The 21,616-nt window shown below is 42.0% G+C and overlaps 2 protein-coding genes and 1 long non-coding RNA gene across 6 annotated transcripts; all 3 read right to left on the bottom strand.

The window, feature by feature from the left end:
• Nucleotides 1-230: 230 nt before the first annotated feature.
• Nucleotides 231-2,795, bottom strand: LOC131316600 (uncharacterized). Its single transcript, XR_009197193.1, has 8 exons — nucleotides 2,640-2,795; nucleotides 2,350-2,553; nucleotides 2,167-2,256; nucleotides 1,962-2,063; nucleotides 1,535-1,849; nucleotides 1,286-1,431; nucleotides 1,130-1,198; nucleotides 231-989 (listed from the first exon to the last, which is right to left on the bottom strand). It is a non-coding gene; the product is annotated as an uncharacterized LOC131316600 (long non-coding RNA).
• An 11,889-nt stretch (nucleotides 2,796-14,684) lies between these two features.
• LOC131316599 (uncharacterized) lies at nucleotides 14,685-17,103 on the bottom strand. 4 transcript variants are annotated; one of them, XM_058346022.1, is made up of 4 exons: nucleotides 16,190-17,103; nucleotides 15,816-16,100; nucleotides 15,638-15,737; nucleotides 14,685-15,552 (listed from the first exon to the last, which is right to left on the bottom strand). In XM_058346022.1, exons 2-4 carry the CDS (start codon nucleotides 16,013-16,015, stop codon nucleotides 15,373-15,375), a joined length of 480 nt encoding a protein of 159 aa, XP_058202005.1. In that variant the 5' UTR covers nucleotides 16,016-16,100; nucleotides 16,190-17,103; the 3' UTR covers nucleotides 14,685-15,372. The 4 variants fall into 3 exon arrangements, 2 of the variants coding, with proteins under 2 accessions (XP_058202005.1, XP_058202004.1); XR_009197191.1 differs by having other exon boundaries at nucleotides 14,685-15,737; XM_058346021.1 differs by lacking the exons at nucleotides 14,685-15,552; nucleotides 15,638-15,737 and having other exon boundaries at nucleotides 15,759-16,100.
• Nucleotides 16,791-20,958, bottom strand: LOC131317403 (uncharacterized). The gene is made up of 4 exons (XM_058346959.1): nucleotides 20,873-20,958; nucleotides 20,536-20,611; nucleotides 17,157-18,583; nucleotides 16,791-17,079 (listed from the first exon to the last, which is right to left on the bottom strand). Exons 3-4 carry the CDS (start codon nucleotides 18,266-18,268, stop codon nucleotides 16,791-16,793), a joined length of 1,401 nt encoding a protein of 466 aa, XP_058202942.1. The 5' UTR covers nucleotides 18,269-18,583; nucleotides 20,536-20,611; nucleotides 20,873-20,958.
• Nucleotides 20,959-21,616: the final 658 nt, after the last annotated feature.

The following is a 21,616-nucleotide window of genomic DNA, read 5'->3' on the forward strand; positions in this document are numbered from 1 at the left end:
TTATTCCGTCGTATTTAGATTCTAGACCTTCGGGGCCAATCGAATTAGATTCCAACGGACTACTTGGAGGAACCGAGCAACCAACTCACCTAGTTACTAGATGAACCTTTTGAACCTTTATCCATTGGTCCATAATGGTTAGGGTAATTTTTATCCATTGGACAATAAGCTTTTCATTATAATATTTGACTAAAAGTACATGTAGTCTTTTCAAAATCTTATAAGTTGCTTGTTGAAGCTAGTGAAAGCTCTTCGAGTCCGGTTCTTAATAGTATTCAATTTAACTGCAATTAAGAATAACTCATTGTTTTCCATGGGATCAACCCGGCTTACGGATTTCAATTCTTAATGTTCAAGTTACTGCAATTTTGGAAACAGCTCATGTAGCTCCATGCGATCAAGAATGGCACTGTAAATCAAAGGAAAGTATAACATTAAGGATTTGTGGAGGATTTTAAGAGATGCCTCGAGGGGATCAAGAAAGTTGTGATATGATCCATCTATTCTATTGGTCCGTGTGTGTGTGTGTGTGTGTGTGTGTGTTGGGTGTGTGTGATCTGATCCATCTATTCCATTGATCCATCTAATCTATTGGTCCATTTATTCCCTTGGAGACCTACAATTCCTAAGCTCAAAGAGCTGCATTTTTACAAGTTCAGAGAGCAAAAACTAGTGACAAAATAAAGTGCATCTTCACAAAATCAGTCACAAACAAAGTGCAAAAACCAGTCACAAACAGAGTGCAACAAACAACCACAATCAGATTCACAAAAACTATGCGCCAATACTACTCATTAAATTCTTGCTAAGGCTACTTATAGTAGTAGTATACTAGTCCAAGCACAAATATGATGGGGAGATAGAGTGCAAGAAAGTGGAAGCAACAACTCATAGTGAAAGCAGCAAAAACAGACACAAAGATGCCCCAAAGAAACTCAATTTGAACCATTTTGCGATGTTCTTCTCTTCTTGTTTGTGACTCTTGTAGTCTAACATATACAACACAAGCACATTGTCAGAAACAAAGCTTCAGCTCATGATTCCAATTATCAACAAGAAAACTATTCTCAGCCTAAAAGAAAGATGACTACAATAGATTTTGAGCTTATAAGAGGATGGTGCAACCCACCTTGCGAGCATCTTGACTTGCCTTAGCTTGCTTCCACATGGCAAGGTCAGCAGCAGCCGTAGATCCCGGCTGGGATATCCCAATTAGATCACAAAGACTATATTAATGTATGGGGAAAAAAAAGAGAAAATGAGATGAAGAAATTGTGCAACTTACCTCGCACTGATGATGAGAATCAGCCTGTTGATTCGGCCGTGGAAATGGAGTTGGTTCTGGCTGCGACCGGTGTGCTAGATTTATCTCTTCTGGACTTGGTTATTGCCAACTGTCATTTTGCGGTGCGCGCTAGAGGCATCTAGATGCTGTTAATAATTAAGTGCATATAAAGTCAAGTTTAGCAAAGAAAATGCCATAAGGAACAAATGCAATATTCAGTATATTAATTCATGAAAATGAATATGGTACATTCTCGTTGGGTGACTCATTGAACTCATCTAAATCGTCATCTGTATCATCTGTGTAACCCATAGCTTCTAAGAACCTTTTCATCTTTTGCACTTTGGATTTCATCTTCATAAACTCTCGATCATGTTCGGTGGAGGATTGGGACAGTGCTTGATCATTATTCTTCGCACCAAGCAGCTTACTCTTAGTTGCTTCTAAGCCTAGCCCTCGAGTATGCTCGGGTCGCTCAGGTCCTATAGCTTGACTGAAAATCGCACCCTCTGACATGGGATGTGAACTAGACCCATCTGGGCATCGCAACGCTTTCAATTTGTTCTATAAGAAGTCTCTCAAGTGTTAGGGAAAATTTTTAAAGATACAATCTTATTACGTAACAAGATCAACACTAAAAATAACCAAAGAACATGAAAATCACAAATCAACTTACAACGATAGCAGAAGTTTCTTCATTAACTGCTACACCACCTTTTCGTGTATGTGTTTTGATAAATGTATCAATACGCGTAGGGTTTTTTCCGTCATCCTTGTCCTACCATCACCATTAATGCATATGAAAAGTAAAATCTTGATCATGTCAAAAAAAATGCTTTGAAGTACGATAAAATAAAATAAATAATTTTTATCTATCAAACCTTCTGCTCAACCAAATAATGTGGTGTCCGCCCGCTTGTGTGTAGTAATTTTTGTTGGGACCTATAATCCTTGTTGTTTGTACTCTTCTCCTATCAAAATCAATAATTTTAATTTTCTCTTATCTTTGACAACAATACGGAAATTATAATACCATAACTCTTATATTAATCTGTTTCGCATACCTGTACATTTCTATCATTCTAATAATAGACCAGACACCGCCACTGCTCCTCCGTAACTCTACTAGGCCTATGAGCTATTCTGTCTGCATCATTATTATATGGCGTGTATCCTTGTTTTTTTGCTTCACATTTCCATCCTTGCCATTTCCTTCCAAGAGATTGCATGAACCACCTCTCCATAGAATCATTTGCATCTGTATGAGCCTACAATACAAAAAGATACTTATAAATAATTAATAATTGTTGAATAAGACAGCCCAATATGTATACATAAACCACCCCAAGTTTACCTTGATTTCTTCCCATACTCTCTTCTTATAGTGCGCAAGGACATATCGCCAATCCTTATAGTGCAATGGTAAAATGGAACCATCCCTCGCCAACACCCCTAAATTAGTGGCAAGAGAAGATGCTTCAGGCATTACAGGTTGTCCCCTATCATTTAGTACAATCTTTATTGGGTTATGGAAGAGTTACCTAAATGAGAATATACAAAACATTACAGAAACAAGATAAAAATATCAGATAACAAACAGGTGGTGACAATGACACTACTTGGTAGGATACTATGTCAACAATCTCAAAAAACAACAGATCTATAACAACAGCAGGAACCGTTGCAAAAACCAGCCTAACACCATACCAAACTGAACTTGAAATCCTTTAAAAAGCAAGGATACAACCACCACAAACTGAAACTCAACATTATAACTACAAAACAGTCCTAGCATCACCATTAATCGACAAGTACAGAAGAATGGATATCATGAATAATTGCATTACCAACTTCCGATGGTGAGCCATCTGAAAGTGATCTAGTCTCACCTTGGGAAGACAAGTTGAGGTTGCTGCCAATCGGATACCATGTACGTGGTGGCTCACGCATCCTCCCATGCTCAACAGTGTAGGGAGGTATTCCCGAGCAGATACATTTAGTTACCGAACACGTGATGTTTGGGAATACGTGGTAAATACGACTGGACTTATCGCCGGGCAGTATTAAGAACATCGATATGGAACAAAGACATGTGAAGTCCTTGGTCCATGCAATCTGTTCGGCTGAATAAAGGTCAATGACACGACAAGTCACTGGAGTAAACTATCTGTTCGGCAGATAGGAGATATTCTGTTTACATTTGAACCAAGTTACATGTGAAGTCCCTGGTCCAGGTAGTCTGTTCGGCTATGAGACAGCCGAACAAGGAAGGAGCTCTAATCGAGAGTAGGAGCAGAGGGAATACTCTGGAAGATTCCAGAGTAGTCATGTCCCATAAAGGGATAAAGATCCCAAGAATATAGGATCTGAGAAAGATACCCAACGAATATGGGATGTTCGGCTCTTAAAGGAAAAGAATCCTAAAAGGAATCTTTTCCATAAACTGATAAAGGAAACGAGACTCCTTGATATCCTGGGTTTCCTATACGAGTTAGGAATCCTATGGTAACATGGATGCTTGGACAGCAAGCATCCATAAATCTATAAATATGAGGTAAACCTAGAGGTAAAAGGTACGCAATATGTTGCATTATTATTGCTTTCCTACTGATAATTAGGGTTGAGTTTTCTAGTACGTGATACTAACAAAGGCATCGGAGGGCCTTTGCCACGAGAGGCAAAGGTGCACTCACCCCCTATCTATTTTGCAGATTAGGGTTCAGACGTCGAGCTAGGGTTCCGGTGAAGAGGCACGAATAAGCCGTTGCAATCCAGCTGATCCGAAGCATCAATTGTTTTCATCCCCCTACAATTGGCGCTGTCTGTGGGAAACGAAAGAATTCCCTTTTAAAATACGACCATGGTGGAAGTAACTCCAGCAACACCGCATGAACCAAAATATGTGTTAGATGAGGGAAGGGACAAATCTCCACCTGGGGCTCCGAGAAAGCCCCAGGGTGGGCACAGGAGGAACACGAGTAAGGACCGCCCCCTTACCGTGCATCATAACTCCAAAAATAGAGGAGATGGAGAGACGGCTTCGAGATCCACGAGAAGGAGTAAATCCCATCACAGGGATGAATCGATCGCGCACTCCAGGAGTGTGCACCATAGTGACGACGTTCTTGATAGGAAGAGGCAAGAAGTCGAGGAGTATGCTCGTCTGATTAAAAAACGAGAGCATGAGATCAGAGAATTGGAAAGAATTAGGGAGCATCCGGAGGATTCTGGACTGTCTCGAAGAAATTCTAGAGGCAGTAGGTATGCTGTGGTACAATACAGAAAAGCTCCTTCACGAGGAAGAAGGAGCAGAAGCAAGAGCAGAAGTCCTGTTATAGGGCATCATGAGGCTTCTCTACGAAAAAGGGGAAGAAAAAGTAGAAGCCGAACACCAGAGAGAAGGACTTCTTCACGAAAAAGGAGGAGCAGAGACCGAAGTTTTACCCCCGAGGAAGAGGATACGAGAAAGCATCATCGAGACAGGTACGAGAGGCCTGATGCTGACTGGGTCAAGGCTTCGGCCCACAAGTCAAAGGAGCAAGAGGATGGGACAGTGACTGCACGAGAAGCACCACGCAAGGCCCTAAGTAATATTGCAGCCTCCCCCTTTACAAAGAGGCTACAAGAAGCAAGGTTTCCGAGCAGAGTGAAGCACGGTGCATTCGTACTTTACGAGACAAATACGGATCCCGTAGCTCACATACAACATTATCAACAGGCCATGTTTATGCATGAGGGGGATGATTCCATCTTGTGCACGATGTTTCCCTCCAGTCTTGGCAAGGTAGCTTTATCCTGGTTTCATAAGTTGGCCCCACGATCCATACGAGGATGGAGGCAGCTAGCAGAGGAATTTACTGCTCGGTTCTTAACGAGCAGAAAGGCCCCAAAGACTTTTGAGAGTCTTTCCACCATGAAGCAGGAGGAGAACGAGCAAATTAGAGATTATGCAAAGAAGTACTGGGAAACTTTCAACGAGATTGAAAGTTGCAGTGAGGAGTACGCAATTGCTACGTTCAAAACTGGTTTGCCTGTTCGGGGAGAGCTGCGCCGTTCATTGAATAAACATCCAGTAGCCACCTTGGCTAAATTGATGGAACGGATAGAGCAACACGCCAGAATGGAGGATGACATACTCCGTGAGGATGGCAGGGCGGTTGCCGAACAGCCGAAGGCACCTGCCAAAAAAGTGGATAAGCCAGAACCCAAGTCTTACAAAGACAGAAGGGAGTACGGGCAGGCTAAGAAAGAGCCATACAAGGACAAGCAAGCTCCTGACCCTAAGTCCTTCTTTTCTATCACTACGGTTTGGAAGGAGCCAATATACAGGATTCTTTATCGAATAAAGAATCAGCCATATTTTAAATGGCCCCCAAGTCTAGGAGGAGACAAAGATGCAAAACGTGCTACGAATCAGCACTGCAGTTATCACAAAGATTGGGGCCATATGACCGAGGATTGTGAGGTATACAAGAGGCACCTTGATGATTTGGTCTCTCGGGGCTATCTCAAGGAGTTTATCCAGGAGGACCCTAAAGAGAAAGGGAAGGTTATGGAGTTGGGTTACGAGCAACACCCTAAAGGCGTGATCCATATGATACATGGGTTGGCTGCACCTTATACGAGGAGTGAGGTAAGGCTGTTGCAAAGACAGATCAAACATGATCAGCACGTGATGCGATTGGGAAACAAGAGAGGGCGAGAGACTAATGTATGCAATGAGAGCATGGCATTCAGTGATGATGATTTGGCGGAGGTCCAAATACCCCACAATGATGCATTGGTCGTAACCCTACGAGTTGGGGAATACGACATCGAAAGAATTCTGGTGGACTCGGGGAGTTGTACAGAGGTATTGTACTATGATGCATTCAAAAAGCTGGGCCTGGCCCAATCAGACTTAGAACAATCAACAACACCTCTAATTGGGTTCGGTGCAGGAGCAGTCTGGCCCCTTGGAAAGGTAACGTTACCTGTTCGGGCCGGATCAGTGGTGTTGAGAATAGATTTTTTGGTGGTCGATGTCCCATCTTCCTATAACGCGATTATAGGGAGGACGTGGTTGCACAAAATGAGAGCAGTCTCCTCGACTTATCACCAGATGGTGAAATTCCCAGGATCAAACGGGATCGAAGTCCTTAAAGGAAACCAGAAGGTGGCACAGCAGTGCTTGATTTCCATCATCAAAACAGCCCCGAAGGTCCACCATGTTCACACATTAGAAGTACCAGATCAACCAACCATCAAGGATGTTGGAAGAAGCCCGGCTGAAAAAGTGGTTGAGGGCTTGGAAAAGATTCAGATCAACGAGATTGATCCTGAAAGATATTTTTTAATTGGAGAATCACTGCCAGCAGATGAAAAGGCCGAATCAGTAAAGTTCCTAAAAGATTATATGGATGTTTTTGCATGGGTGCTTGAGGAAATGCCTGGGGTGGATGCAGATGTGATCTGTCACCATTTAAACATTGATCCTCTGCATAAGCCGATCATTCAGAAGAAACGAAGGGCAGCCGTACAGCATGTAGATGCTGTGATTGAAGAGGTCGATCGTTTATTGGAGGCCAAGGCAATACGTGAAGTCTATTACCCAGAGTGGTTATCCAACACTGTTGTGGTAAAGAAGAAGAATGGAAAGTGGCGTGTCTGCGTGGACTTCACAGACCTGAACAAAGCATGTCCTAAGGACAGTTTTCCTTTGCCTAGGATTGACCAATTGGTTGATGCAACCTCTGGTTACGAGCGAATGAGTTTTCTCGATGCATATCGAGGATATCATCAGATTGCTATGTTTGAACCTGATCAAGAGAAGACTTCGTTCATCACACCACGAGGGTTATACTGTTACAGTGTCATGCCCTTTGGACTAAGGAATGATGGGGCTACATACCAAAGACTTGCAACCATTATGTTCAAGAAGCTCATCGGGAAGACTTTGGAAGTTTACATAGATGATATGGTGGTAAAGAGTCGAGAAAAGGGAGGGCATATTTCTGATCTAAAGGAAGTATTCGAAATCCTGAGGAAGTATAAACTAAAACTCAACGCCTCGAAGTGTGCGTTTGGAGTTGGTTCAGGAAAATTCCTGGGCCACTTGGTAACTTTGAGAGGGATAGAGGCAAATCCCGATCAGATTGATGCCTTACAGAGACTACAGAGTCCCAAAACTACCAAGGAAGTCCAGAGGCTGACTGGAATGGCAGCAGCACTTAACAGATTCATCAGCAGGTCAAGTGACAAATGCAGACCCTTTTTTCAGCTACTGAAAAAGAGGGAGGGATTTGAATGGGGAGCAGAATGTGAGCAAGCTTTCCAGGATTTGAAGAAATACCTGGCCGAACCCCCACTATTGTCAACTCCCCAGCCAGGTGAGTCTTTAATTCTGTACTTAGCTGTTTCCGAGCACGCAGTAAGTGCCGTCTTATTGAGGGATTTGGGGATCGAGCAAATCCCCATTTATTATGTTAGCAAGACATTGTTGGATGCAGAGACGAGATATCTGCCTTTAGAAAAACTTGTCCTGGCACTTAGGACAGCAACCAGGAAATTGCCACACTACTTCCAAAGCCATAAGGTTGTGGTTTATACTGAATATCCATTAAAATCGCTGCTTCGAAAGGCAGATTTTTCGGGAAGGATCTCGACGTGGTCCGTGGAGTTAAGTCAGTATGATCTCGAGTATCAGCCACGCACAGCAATTAAAGGCCAGGTGTTGGCTGATTTTGTGGCAGAATTTTCCCCCACTGTTGCCCCCTTGCCCCCTACGAGAAAGGAACAGGCAGCTAGGACATCATCCTTGAAGGATCAACCTGTAGCCGAACAGGATCCCAAGGAATGGAAGTTATTCGTTGATGGATCAGCGTGTAATACTGGTTCTGGAATTGGAATTGTCCTCTTTCCTCCTCAAGGAGTTCTGATTGAACTCTCTGTTCGGCTTGGATTCAGTGCGTCGAATAATGTGGCTGAATATGAAGCACTCTTGGCTGGGTTAAGAAGTGCGAAGACCCTTAAAGCAGAACGGGTCAGGGTGTATTGTGATTCCCAGCTTGTTGTGAATCAACTGTCCGGCGAGTACGAGACTCGGAATGAAAAGATGGTAGCCTACGTGCAGGCAGCAAAAGACTTGCTTGATACCTTCGAGAGGGTATATATTGAGCAAATAAGTTCTGGACAGAATGCTCATGCAGATTCTTTAGCTTGGTTGGCTGCAGCAGTACCAACAGAGTTCAAGAGAAGGGTGGCAGTAGAATACCTAAATGAGCCTAGCATTGGGAAGAGTGTAGATTTGGTCTTGGACGTGAACCAAGGACCAAGTTGGATGGATCCAATAATGGAGTTCTTACGAGATGAGATACTCCCTTCTGATAAAAAGGAGGCCCACAAGATAAGAGTCAAATCTGCTAGGTTTTGGCTCTCCCAGAGGGTAAGTTGTATAGGAAATCCTTTACAGGTCCCTATTTGCTATGCGTACATCCTGAGATGGTACAGAAGATCCTTCATGAGATCCACGAGGGAACATGTGGGAGCCATGCTGGAGGGAGATCCATTGCCCACCGAGCAATTACTCAAGGCTATTGGTGGCCACACATGCAAGAAGATGCAAAGGTTTATGTAAAGATTTGTGAGAAGTGCCAAAAATTCTCACCAATGATTCGAACGCCTGCCGAGGATCTGGTACCTTTGACGAGTCCCTGGCCTTTTGCCCAATGGGGAATGGATATCGTGGGCCCATTGCATAAAGCAACTGGGAATCGAAAATTCCTGCTTGTAGCAACTGATTATTTTACGAAGTGGATTGAGGCAGAACCATTGGCCAAAATCACTGAGCCTATGATAGAAAGGTTCGTGTGGAAAAGCATCATCACTCGTTTTGGGGTCCCTTATTCATTGATCACAGACAATGGATCCCAATTCCAGAAGAAATTTAAGGCTTTTTGTGCCCAATATGGAATAAGAAATTTTTATTCCACCCCAGCCTACCCTCAGAGTAATGGGCAAGCAGAGGCGTCTAATAAAACTATCCTTAATGGAATCAAGAAAAGACTTGACAAAGCTAAGGGAAAATGGCCAGACGAGTTGTCATTGGTCCTGTGGGCTCATCGAACAACGCCTAGGAGGTCTACGGGAGAGACCCCCTATTCATTGGCCTATGGAACAGAGGCTGTCATACCTCTGGAAGTAGGCCTGCCGACCAACAGGACAGTTTTGGTTAAAAGTGGAGGCAATGACAGGGCTCTTGAAATCGAGCTTGACCTCGCCGAGGAGAGGAGAGAAAAAGCCTTGGTTCATCTTGCTTCTTACCAAGAACAGCTGATGAAAAGCTACAACAAGCATGTTCATCCTCGAGAATTTGGTGTTGGGGACCTCGTGCTACGAAAAGTGCTCGGCAACACCAAGGTGGCCAACGAAGGCAAGCTGGGGGCCAACTGGGAGGGCCCATATAGAGTAACTGAGATTGTAGGCATAGGAGCCTATCGATTGGCAGATTTGGATGGTGATCCAATTCCAAGGCCTTGGAATGTTCATAATCTACGAAAGTTCTTTGTTTAGAAGTATTAAAATCTGTCTTAGATTTGCATTACGTGATTGTGTGGGAATTACGAATATAATTCCCTTGTTCTAGTTTTGACTATTTTAGTTGCAAGGGGTACGAATAATACCCTCTTGAGTTTTGCAGATTATGAATACAATCGCTTCTTAGTATAACTGTTGTGGTATTTGTTTTTAATACGAACTGCAAGTTTAGTTTCCCTCATTCGTATTGGGGAGCAGGGTATACAGTTATACAGTTCAGTACGTGAAACTGAAGCACAAGTATGAAACACTTGTAAACTTGTAAGATTTTACAAGTATGAAACACTTGTAAGATTTTCAAAGCTTTAAGTACGTGATACTTAGGCGTTTTTGTGTAAGTACGTGACACTTAACGAATACAAGTACGAAACACTTGTATAGAATTTCAAGTATGTGAAACTTGGGTATACATTTGAGCACAAGTATGAAACACTTGTAAACTTGTAAGATTTTCAAAGCTTTAAGTACGTGAAATTTAAACACAAACACTTGTGTGAGTACGTGATACTTAACAAGTATGAAACACTTGTATGGATTTTTAAAGTACGAACACACGAGTAGTTCTAAGTACGTGATACTTAGAGGTTCTTGTGTGAGTACGTGATACTTAACAAGTATGAAACACTTGTATGGATTTTTAAAGTACGAACACACGAGTAGTTCTAAGTACGTGATACTTAGAGGTTTTTGTGTGAGTACGTGAAACATAACGAATACAAGTATGAATACACTTGTATGTACTAAAAAACAGTACGAGATACTGGGAAACAAATGTTTTTAAAGTACGTGAAACTTAAACTTCAGAACAGGAAATCATGTGTAAGTACGAAATACTTATGCAAACGAATGATGGTTAACAGTACGAAATACTTAATTGCATCCGAACAGATGCAGCAAACAGGGAAGCCGAGCAAAACATTAAGGTTATGCCACGAAGGGCCGAATATCTGTGTTAACAAAGTATTTAACTGTACTGGTGCCTCACAGGGCCAAAATATGCTTATGGTCACGCAGGACCAGCAACCAAAACAGTTCATGTACTTACCAAATCAATCCACAATCTGGACCTCTGAGGTATCAGTGTTGATCTCAGCGTTAGCACCACCCTCGACTACATTCTCTTCCAAATTAATAGGCTCAATAGGTACATCCCGAGCAGGAGCTTCAGTAGGGTCCACATCCGTGGGGATATCTTCCTCAGCATTGGCAAATTCTTCAATTTGCCGTTCAAAGTCTTCCTCTGGATGTCCTGCTGGCTCTGGAATGTCTTCGATGTTCTGAACACGGATGCTAGGCAGCTCGTTGTCAACCCAGAAGGGTGAATCATCAGCAACCCCTAGTTTTGTCAGACAGGTTTCCCAGCTGGCAATCCAGATCTGGTCCTGAATAGCTGGCATCTGTTCGATGTAGCTAGATGTTGTGGTGTCAAAACCCTTCTGGTACCCTTCTTCGTAGGAGGCTTTTTTAGTGTTATCAATCTCCAACAGTGCCTGATTGAGGCCCTCCTCAGCAGCTCCAAGCTTGTTTTTGGCCTCGACGAAGTCTGCTTTGGCTTTGTCTCTTTCCCTTTCAAGTCTAGTGATCGTACGAAGCAGTCTGGTATTGTTGTTCAGCAATGTGATCCTCTCATTATCAGCATCTTCAAACTTTTGGCCCAATGTGACCATCTTTTGAATGAACTGACAAAACACCGAATAGTAGATAATGAGAATATCCGTGGTACACGAAATGTGCACAAAGACTTATATGGAAAAAGTTAAGTCACATTACCTTAATACCACTGACAAGTCCAGTGGCGACAAGCCGATCAGGAGTAGCTTCAGACTCCTTCTGCATATCTACAGGGAGCAGTAGACCTTGGGCAAGGGCGAGTGCTGTCTCCGAAGAGCTGGCACTGTCCCCAATGTGAACAGACCGATCACCCCTAATGAGATTAGGGGTCCAGCTTTCGGGAAGCACTGGAGTACTCGAAGAAGGGGGTTGTTGGACTACAGTTTGGTTGAGAGGTTCTCCAGTCTCTTCGCTCCTGGGACGTTTGTCCCGATGAGCATCGGTAGCCTCAACAGGACTATCTTCCCGGGGAGAAGATGATGATCTTGCAGATCCCCCCCTATTGCGACGTGAACGCGGGGGAGGGGCGCCAGTTGATGCTACCCTATTGGTAGCACCTCGTCCTCGTGAGGAGACAGTGAGCAAAGAGCTGAGGTTAATGGGTTGGTGCGTCATCGTACCTAAGGTTGGAGGTGATCGAGAATATCCGGATGAGGACGACTGACTGGTAATTTGATGAGGAACGGGTTGTTGTTCGGCAATGAGTTGCCTGCGGCTTGATCTCCTGAGTACCACACGTGTTTGAGGTATACCGTCAGGAATAACAATATCGCCTGATTGACCGGCAAGAGTGACACCAGCTTGAAGCCTTGAACTGTGTGGTTGGGGAGCAGTGGATGTAGACGCGGCACTAGTGCTGGGGTGGGCGAGTCTTCTGTCAATGACCCCTCTGTACGAATGGTCGTATCCCAGCAGTATATCAGCGTCTCGACCCCGACCAGCTGTTCGGGTACCAGGTTCGCCTTTATATTTAAGGATTTTGTTGATGTCCTCTGTTCGGACGTAACTAGGCTCTCGTCTTGGACGTTTGTTGACGTTTTCAACTGCACAATCGGAGTTATTAAATCACAAATTAGACACAATAGAAAGCTATGAGAAAGCAGCAAACAAACAAATAGCAAAGATGAAAAATAAGAAGCATACGTGGGTATCCCCATATATGGGGGCAGTGGAGACCCACCACCTGACCATCCTCTCCTAGTGGCTCAAAGGCTCCAGTGACGTAAAGGAAATCGATTTCATGATCCCGAGCAGAGTCTGGCAGGTTTAGCACGAGACGCTTGTCGGCCCTTCTAACTTTGAAGTAATAGGTGTTGTATTCAGGGTTTAGTACAATGCTGTACCACCACTGAATATCCCAAATTCCTAACTGGGTCCCCAGAATCCTATTCAAAGCTATTACACCCATTATCAACCTAAAAACGTTTGTTGATATTTGCATGGGGGTAAGACGATACCAGTTTAGGATCTGGCGGAGTAATGGGTGAAGGGGAAATCGAACTCCGCCTTCGACGATAGCAACAATGGGGATACACATTCGATCCCAGGAACCTCCGTCTCTATCTGCGCCCAGGGGGGCGAGTTCGAGACCAACGTTCTCTGGAACGTTATATTCCCTCCTAAATGCCGCCATGGCAGTAGGGGTTTCACATAATTTCCTAAATTTACTGGGTCTCAAGGGATTCTCAGCATCGTCAGCCATGGGTATACTCAGGAAAGAAGAAAGACTGAAAAAGGGTGCAACTGAAACCCTAGAAAAACGACCCACGAATCTGAGAGTGAGATCTCAGAGGGAAGCCTAAGTAGACGAAATGGAGTAAGAACGAGAATCTTACAAGAATAATGTGACGATTCCCTGGAATGCAATTGAATTTGCAGGTGGCGGCGATGGCGGATAGCGGGATGCTTTCGCCTGGTTTCTAGAGAGAGAAGGAGCGCGTTTAAGTTTTTGGTAAAAACCCAAAAAGAGCCCTTTCAGGGGTTTAAGGGTAAGAGACGGAGACGAAACGTCTCCTCTCACGCCGTTACAGGTAAAAGTAACGGAAAGAAGAAACCGTTCTGATGCCGTTTCATAGAATGTCAGTTCGAAATTAATGCTTGGCATACGAAACGTGCCACGTAGAGTCATTACCTCGAGATGGTATAATGACAGAGGCGCCAAAAGGCATCAATGAGATATTGAAATTATGACTGCACGGGATCAAAAGGGTTTGGTCTAGATAGAATTCTGTTTCTAAGCATCATATATTGCCCCCGAACAGTGGTAAATACATGAAGCTGGGGAGCAATTGTAGGGAGGTATTCCCGAGCAGATACATTTAGTTACCGAACACGTGATGTTTGGGAATACGTGGTAAATACGACTGGACTTATCGCCGGGCAGTATTAAGAACAGCGATATGGAACAAAGACATGTGAAGTCCTTGGTCCATGCAATCTGTTCGGCTGAATAACGGTCAATGACACGACAAGTCACTGGAGTAAACTATCTGTTCGGCAAATAGGAGATATTCTGTTTACATTTGAACCAAGTTACATGTGAAGTCCCTGGTCCAGGTAGTCTGTTCGGCTATGAGACAGCCGAACAAGGAAGGAGCTCTAATCGAGAGTAGGAGCAGAGGGAATACTCTGGAAGATTCCAGAGTAGTCATGTCCCATAAAGGGATAAAGATCCCCAAGAATATAGGATCTGAGAAAGATACCCAACGAATATGGGATGTTCGGCTCTTAAAGGAAAAGAATCCTAAAAGGAATCTTTTCCATAAACTGATAAAGGAAACGAGACTCCTTGATATCCTGGGTTTCCTATACGAGTTAGGAATCCTATGGTAACATGGATGCTTGGACAGCAAGCATCCATAAATCTATAAATATGAGGTAAACCTAGAGGTAAAAGGTACGCAATATGTTGCATTATTATTGCTTTCCTACTGATAATTAGGGTTGAGTTTTCTAGTACGTGATACTAACAAAGGCATCGGAGGGCCTTTGCCACGAGAGGCAAAGGTGCACTCACCCCCTATCTATTTTGCAGATTAGGGTTCAGACGTCGAGCTAGGGTTCCGGTGAAGAGGCACGAATAAGCCGTTGCAATCCAGCTGATCCGAAGCATCAATTGTTTTCATCCCCCTACAAACAGGATCCTCTAGTGTAGCAGCATGTCTACGTGACATTGCAATCTCCAAAAAAAAAACATTTACTGATACAAATTAAATTGCTGCTAAAAGGAAATAGACATGACAAAAGTAACCGTAATCGTACATTTTGATTGGAATTGCTAAAATAAAATAGACAAGTATCAGATATTAACGTCAATAGATATATTCGAACTACTAGAAAAGAGACAAGTTTCTGATATTAACATAAAGATATTAACTAAAATTTCTCTCATACTTGCAACCAAACACTTCCTGAATTACTACGTATTGACATCATCATTTAGTGTTAGGCCAGGTAAATCATCCCTAATCCACACGTTATCCTCATCATGCAATGTTGTATCATCTTCTTGTTGCTGATAGATTCCATCTACTTCAATGTCTGCTATGTGACCATCCCCAACTTCACAAATTTCAAACGACTCTCTAGGTTTCATTTTGATTACAATGCTCCAATCTTCTTTGGCCAGATCTTGCACATAAAAAACTTGTTGAGCTTGAGATGCTAGTATAAATGGTTCGTTGGAGGCATGTTCTGTTGTATAGAGCAAACAATTGAAATTGACAAGTGTGAAGTCAAATTCATCATTCGGTACTAAACCCCGATTGTTATCTATCCAGTCACAGTTGAATAGCACATGTTTGTGGTCGTGTGTATAATACAACTCCACCATGTCTGTGATCCTTCCGTAATATGTGACATCTCCTTCTTGAGGATTCATATCTCTGGCGCTCAAATAACTACTAGTTCAACATAACTACACTGTTTTGTGTTTTCCTTTTAAGCTCACGCTCTTTGGTGTGATATCTAACCCCATTGATGATATAGCCACTAAATCTAATTGTTGTGTCACGAGGACCCAACGCCTGAATTGCAGCCTCATCTGATACTTCTTCGGACCCCTCAAGTTGTAACTTGTGGACCTATAAGAGAAATTATATAAAATGAATACTCAAAATTGTCATTAAGGATTTGATTTCTATAGTAGTACTAAAATACATGACTTACGTGGGTGCGAAACCAAATGGGAAACGTTTCATGGTGAAGGCGTTCAAGTTCACGATCTCGAATTCGACGATTACGTTGTTTAAGAAATTCATAGTGCTTCCTACAATATTCATCCAACTTGTTTAGAGAGAATAAGCTTGAATAAATTTAGTTGATAGATAGACTTGGAATATCTTACTCTCGATACGGAGTGATGGATTCAGTGTTAAATAGGATATATCGATGAGCCTGTGTCTTTTGTAGGAGATTAAGAGAAAACTTTTCTTGCTTTCCTAAAGGACGGCCCCCTACTTGACCCGCATCACCTCCATCATCATTCCTCACGGGTCGATTTAACTTGGATTCAACATCACCCAAGTACCCAGAATACAATGTCATGCATTCTTTAACGAAGTACCCCTCTGCAATAGAGCCCTACGGACGAGCTGGATTACGCACATATCTCTTAAGTGTCATAAGATACCTAGAATCAAATTAGTTTATGTGAGAATTGTTTAAGTGTTAAAACATATTATTAAATGGACAGTAAATGAAGCATACTAGAATCCATACCTTTCGACGTAATACATCCATCGGAACCGCACGGGACCACCCAACTTTACCTCCTCAACTAAATGAACAATCAAGTGCTCCATTATGTCAAAAAAGGATGGAGGAAATATTTTTTCGAGCTGACATAAAGTGAGCACTATTCGAGATTTAAGGTTATCCAAGTCATCAACCTTTACAACTTTCGAACACAATTGCCTAAAGAAATTGCATAGCTCTATCACTGGCTTACTCACTTTCTTTGGAAGTGTTCTGGTTACTGCAATTGGAAGAAATTGCTCCATCAATATATGGTAGTCGTGACTCTTTAGTCCAGATATGGTTCGCTTTTTTACATTGACACAGTGTGAAATGTTAGAAGCATAGCCATCTGGAACTTTCACATTCTTCAACAAATTGCAGAACATAGTTTTCTCCTTATTGTTCATTGCAAAGCATGCATGAGGCAGATACACTTTGCCACCATCTAGAATTTGGGGATGCATCGCCTTTCGAATCTCCATTAGTTGAAGGTCACGACGCATATTTAAGTTGTCCTTCCCTTTGCCATCAAGATCCATTACTGTCCCGACCAAGCTTTCACACAATTTTTTCTGAATATGCATCACATCAAGATTGTGTCGAAGCGGATTTTCCTCCCAAGTCGATAGATCAAAATGTTCTTTTTCTTCCAATTACCTTGTAAATCATCTTCATCTTCTCCATCGCGTGTCTTTCTTTTTTTTGTAACAGGTAAATCCTCATCCCCCTCCATTCCAAATTTATTCACATAGTTAGCGGGAAACATTGCTAAGACTTCACGACCAGATAAACGAGTTGGACAAGGACGAAATTCAACGGTCCCATCAAAAGACATGCGCTCATATCGAAATTTATGGTCCTTTTCCAACCATCTACGATGCCCCAAATAACATACCTTCTCCTGTGAACTAACCAACTCCAACCATCTATGATGCCCCAAATAACATACCTTCTCCCGTGAACTAACCAACGTGAACAAGTTTCATCAAGACAAACTGGACAAGCAAGATAACCCTTTGTACTCCAGCCTGACAACATAGCTAATGTAGGCAAATCATTAATTGTCCACAACATTAATGCACGCATTTTGAACATCTCATTGCCAAATGCATCATAAGTGTTAACACCTACATCCCACAACTTCTTCATCTCGTCTACTATAAGCCTTAAATATACATCAATATTATTTCCAGGTGACTTTGGTCCATCAATAAGCAGTGTCAACATCATATAAGGTTGTTTCATGCACAACCAAGGTGGTAAATTGTATGTCATCATCACCACGGGCCAAATGCTATAAGTGGTAGTCATTGTACGATATGGGTTAAAGCCATCAGATGCTAACCCAAGCCTGACATTGCGAGGATCTTGAGCAAAATCCGGATGGAGGTTATCATAGAGTTTCCATATATCGGAGTCAACGGGATGCCTCGAAATGCCAATAGGAGCTGGGTTCTCTGCATGCCATCTCATTAAGCCAGCCGTCTTTTTGGACGAGTAAAATCTTTTTAGCTTAGGTATCAATGGAAAGTACCTAACAATCTTTTGCGGAATTTTGCCTCGTTTTTTTGATCCATCTGTTTGCTCCTCTGGCTTATATCCAGGAACATTGCAGACTTTACAATCAACTCGCTTTGCATCTTCACCCCAATACAACATGCAATCTCTAGGGCATGCGTGAACTTTATGATACTCAAGGCCCAAACCACCCAACAGTTGTCTGTGCGCAGTAAAAGAATTAGGCAATATTTCACCTTCAGGCAAGGCTTTCTTCAACAGCTTAAGCAACATGGTAAAAGACTTGTTACTCCGACCACATAGGCACTTAATGTGCATCAATGCAACAATGAATGAGAGCAATGCGAACTTTTGACACCCTGGGTATAACTCTCTCTCAGCTTCCTTCAAAAGCTTAAAAAACTTGGTAGTTTCTTCATCAAGAGTATGTCCATCACCCAAAGGTGGATCAAGATTATGTCCATCACCCAGAGGTGCATCAAGATCAATATCATGGGCTTGAATTGGCGGAATTCCAAATGCATCATGCACCATTTCTTGCATCTCATCTTGCCCATTAAAATTGCCACATCCACTATTTTCAACACCACAATTTGTAGGGTGTGATTTTTCCCCATGGAAAATCCAAACGGTATAACTTGGAGTAATCCATTCATGACAAGATGTTCCTTTACTAAATCTATGTTTTTTCTAGCCAAATTATGACAGTTCTTACACGGACATGCAATTTTTGTTTGCCGATCAAGAATGTTCTTACAAGCAAATTCCGTGAAATCTATAACCCCTTGTAGGTATCTTGGATCGAGCCTAGGCAAATTTATCCAACTCTTATCCATATTTGTTTCCATTTACACAATTCTGGAAAAAACAAATAAAGCAAATGCATGAAATACCATATTAGATACAAACTTTGACAAAGAAGGCAATAATAGAGATTAGAGACCATTATAATCACCACCAAAACTATACCATTGCTGAAGGAGTATAAAACACTTTTTAGTGATGCCAAGGAGCTCAACAGTTCTCTTAGGAAATCAGGGCTTTAGTTCAGCCCCCTGCTAGACCTTCAAAAGAGTTTTAACGATCTAAGCCACCTTATTGTAGTTACATCCTTTATGAGGCCATTAAACTTGCCTCAGTTTAATGATCAACTCCAACTCATGGTCAAGGCAAAGGGGTTTATAATGGCAGGGCTAGGATAACCTCCTGGTTCAATAAATATATGGTGTTAGTGCTCAATGTTCAACTAGTCACTTATTAGGCTTCTAACTTCATCCCCACGTCCTATTCACGTAATCATTTCTTGATAGGCAAGAAATAATGTGCTCTATGCTAGACTAATCGTACCCAGCTTCTGTCACTTGTGGGAGTCAGAACATTGTATTGCAACATCCCATATGATTTCTGGCAGATAACATTTTGTGTTAATCAAAATTTTCACTTCATGTTAGCAAGATTACTCACATATGCCTGTAGCTTAATAGCATAACCAATAGACAAAATGAAACAAACTTGTAGTTTAAAGCAGAGTTACGACTCATTACTGGTGCGAGGGAGAAGATTCATTACAAGGAAGTCATGCTCAATGGAGCAGGTGTAACAATGAGGAAAGGGCTGATCAAGCTGAGCCTGTGGAACCAAGTGTTGGTTTAGTAATCATTATTACAAAGTACAAACTCTGAGACTCTGAAGCTTCCCACAAAATTAAAGTCAATAAACTTGAAGCATTTTTTTATGCTAGGAGAGAAAAAGACAGGTTAAGGTGATTGATCTCAATTTAGATGTTAGATGAGCTACTTTCTTAGTAAAGAAATGAATTGCATAATTTGCGGACATCAAATAGAGTTGACCATAAACTTGTTTTTTGGACACCCTAAATATTTTTCGTATGCCTTGTATGTGTCTCTATATTACGGCCAAGTAACCATGGGATTGAAATCGTTGTTGATTTGCTGCTTGAATAGTTATCTTATTTTTCAAATAAGTACTTGTTTTTAGAATGACAAAAAATGAAAAGCAAATATTCAGATATTCATAGAGCAAAATATTTTCCTTACCATATTCACAGTGTTCAAACCAACAGAATCAATTGCATTGGGGTACTATATGTGTATCTAATCACCAAAAAAACTATAAATTTTACAATATAGAGGCTAACTTGTTGAGTGAAATCCCATTACAAGTAGTGTACCGGAATTTTATAAGAGGACAAAATGATTTGAAGCCGAGACAAAAAAGTCTTACCATTTGAGGGATTCATGTCGGTAGAGGTTCACCGAAGGAACTCCGTCCCCCACAACTTCTAAAGAGAAATATCACAGAACCAACAAGAAGCCACAGCACGACACACACAAACACAACGTGCCTTTTCATCGTAACTAATTCAGCAAATTGATCTTTCTCTGTTGCTCTATCTAGTCCTAACCATTTAGTTATTTGATACAACTTTGGGAGCACTCATTCCACTTCTATTCATCTTTCCAACTACTTAAATGATGGTCCCCAATGTGTATCTGTTCAGTGTATCTGTTCTTCCTTTCTATTGGTGAGGTTAATCTCTCTAGTTTCATAAAGGAGATAAAACTATAAAAAAATATAAAGTTAACTCCATTAAAAAAACTACGGCATAAGCCAAACGGGCACAAGTTTCAGAATAGAGAAATACTAAACAATCTTATTGTGGCGGCATCAAAAGTAACAAATTTGATAAACTAATCAACAAATTTGGATTTCAGTATCGGAAATCTACATATACATACACGCATATATGCAAACAACAGGAGAGAGAGAGAGAGAGAGAGAGAGAGTACCAGAACTAATTGATGAAACAAAATCAATTTAATAAGCCTCTTATCGCCGTCTCCGACTCCGACGTCGGTGCACGTCCTGCATTCGCAGAGAAAGAGTGAGAGGTAATCGATCAAAATAGATGGAGAGAGAGAGAGAGAGAGAGAAAGAGAGAAAGAGAAAGGGAGAGAGAGTGTACAGGATAGAGCAGCGAGAGAGGCGTGAGAAATCGTTCGCTGACTCCGACGCTGGCGCGTAGTCGCAGAGAAAGAGTAGGAAATTGATTGGAATAGATGGAGAGAGAGAGAGAGAGAGAGAGAGAGAGAGAGAGAGAGAGAGAGAGAGAGAGAGAACATTTACCTGATAGGGAGCAACGAGAGAGTCGAGGAGGACTGGAGGAGGGAGCAGCTAGGGCTTTTGCCGAAATTTTGGGGGAGGGAATTTTGAGCGGGGGATGAAATTGGGCTAGGGCTTTTGTCAAAACGACAGCCGTTTCATGTGTGAGCCGCGGATGAAATTGGGGGACCCACTTTGCCCGTTGATTTCTCCGGCTGCTGGCGTGTGTTTTTAATCATTCCCAGGGTTTTTTGCAAATGCCGGGATTTGAGTGGCGGGAAAGCTTATATTTCTTGTAGTGTGCTAGGATCAATACCATGTCGATCTTAAGGATGAGATCATTCCAAAAATCAAATAGATTCTATTCCCAAAAAAAAAAAATGAGATGTCTTCCATTCCTCCCCTACTCACTCACTCACTCTCTCTCTCTCTCTCTCTCTCAGTACTTGGTTGGGATATGAGAATGAAATTTGCTATTGATTTTTGGGTGCTAATACGTAAATGCTACGAATAACTAAATGCTCAAGTGATAACAATAAGCTCTATACTGCCTTGAGAACAATTTTCATTAAGGGTAACTTCTGCAATTGTTTTATTTTTTTGTTTATTATTTTTCATTGAAAGTTGACTATTCAGAAACTAGGATGCAATCTGTTAGGTAGATGGAGAAATGTGGAAAGCAAAGGTCCTCAATGTGGTAAAAAGCTTGCGGTGACAGTTGTTCCACAAATTTTGAATTGTGTTTTATGAACCAAATTTGGATGGGGA

The sequence above is a fragment of the Rhododendron vialii genome, chromosome 2a (genome assembly GCF_030253575.1).
Source record: "Rhododendron vialii isolate Sample 1 chromosome 2a, ASM3025357v1".
NCBI classification, from domain to species: domain Eukaryota; kingdom Viridiplantae; phylum Streptophyta; class Magnoliopsida; order Ericales; family Ericaceae; genus Rhododendron; species Rhododendron vialii.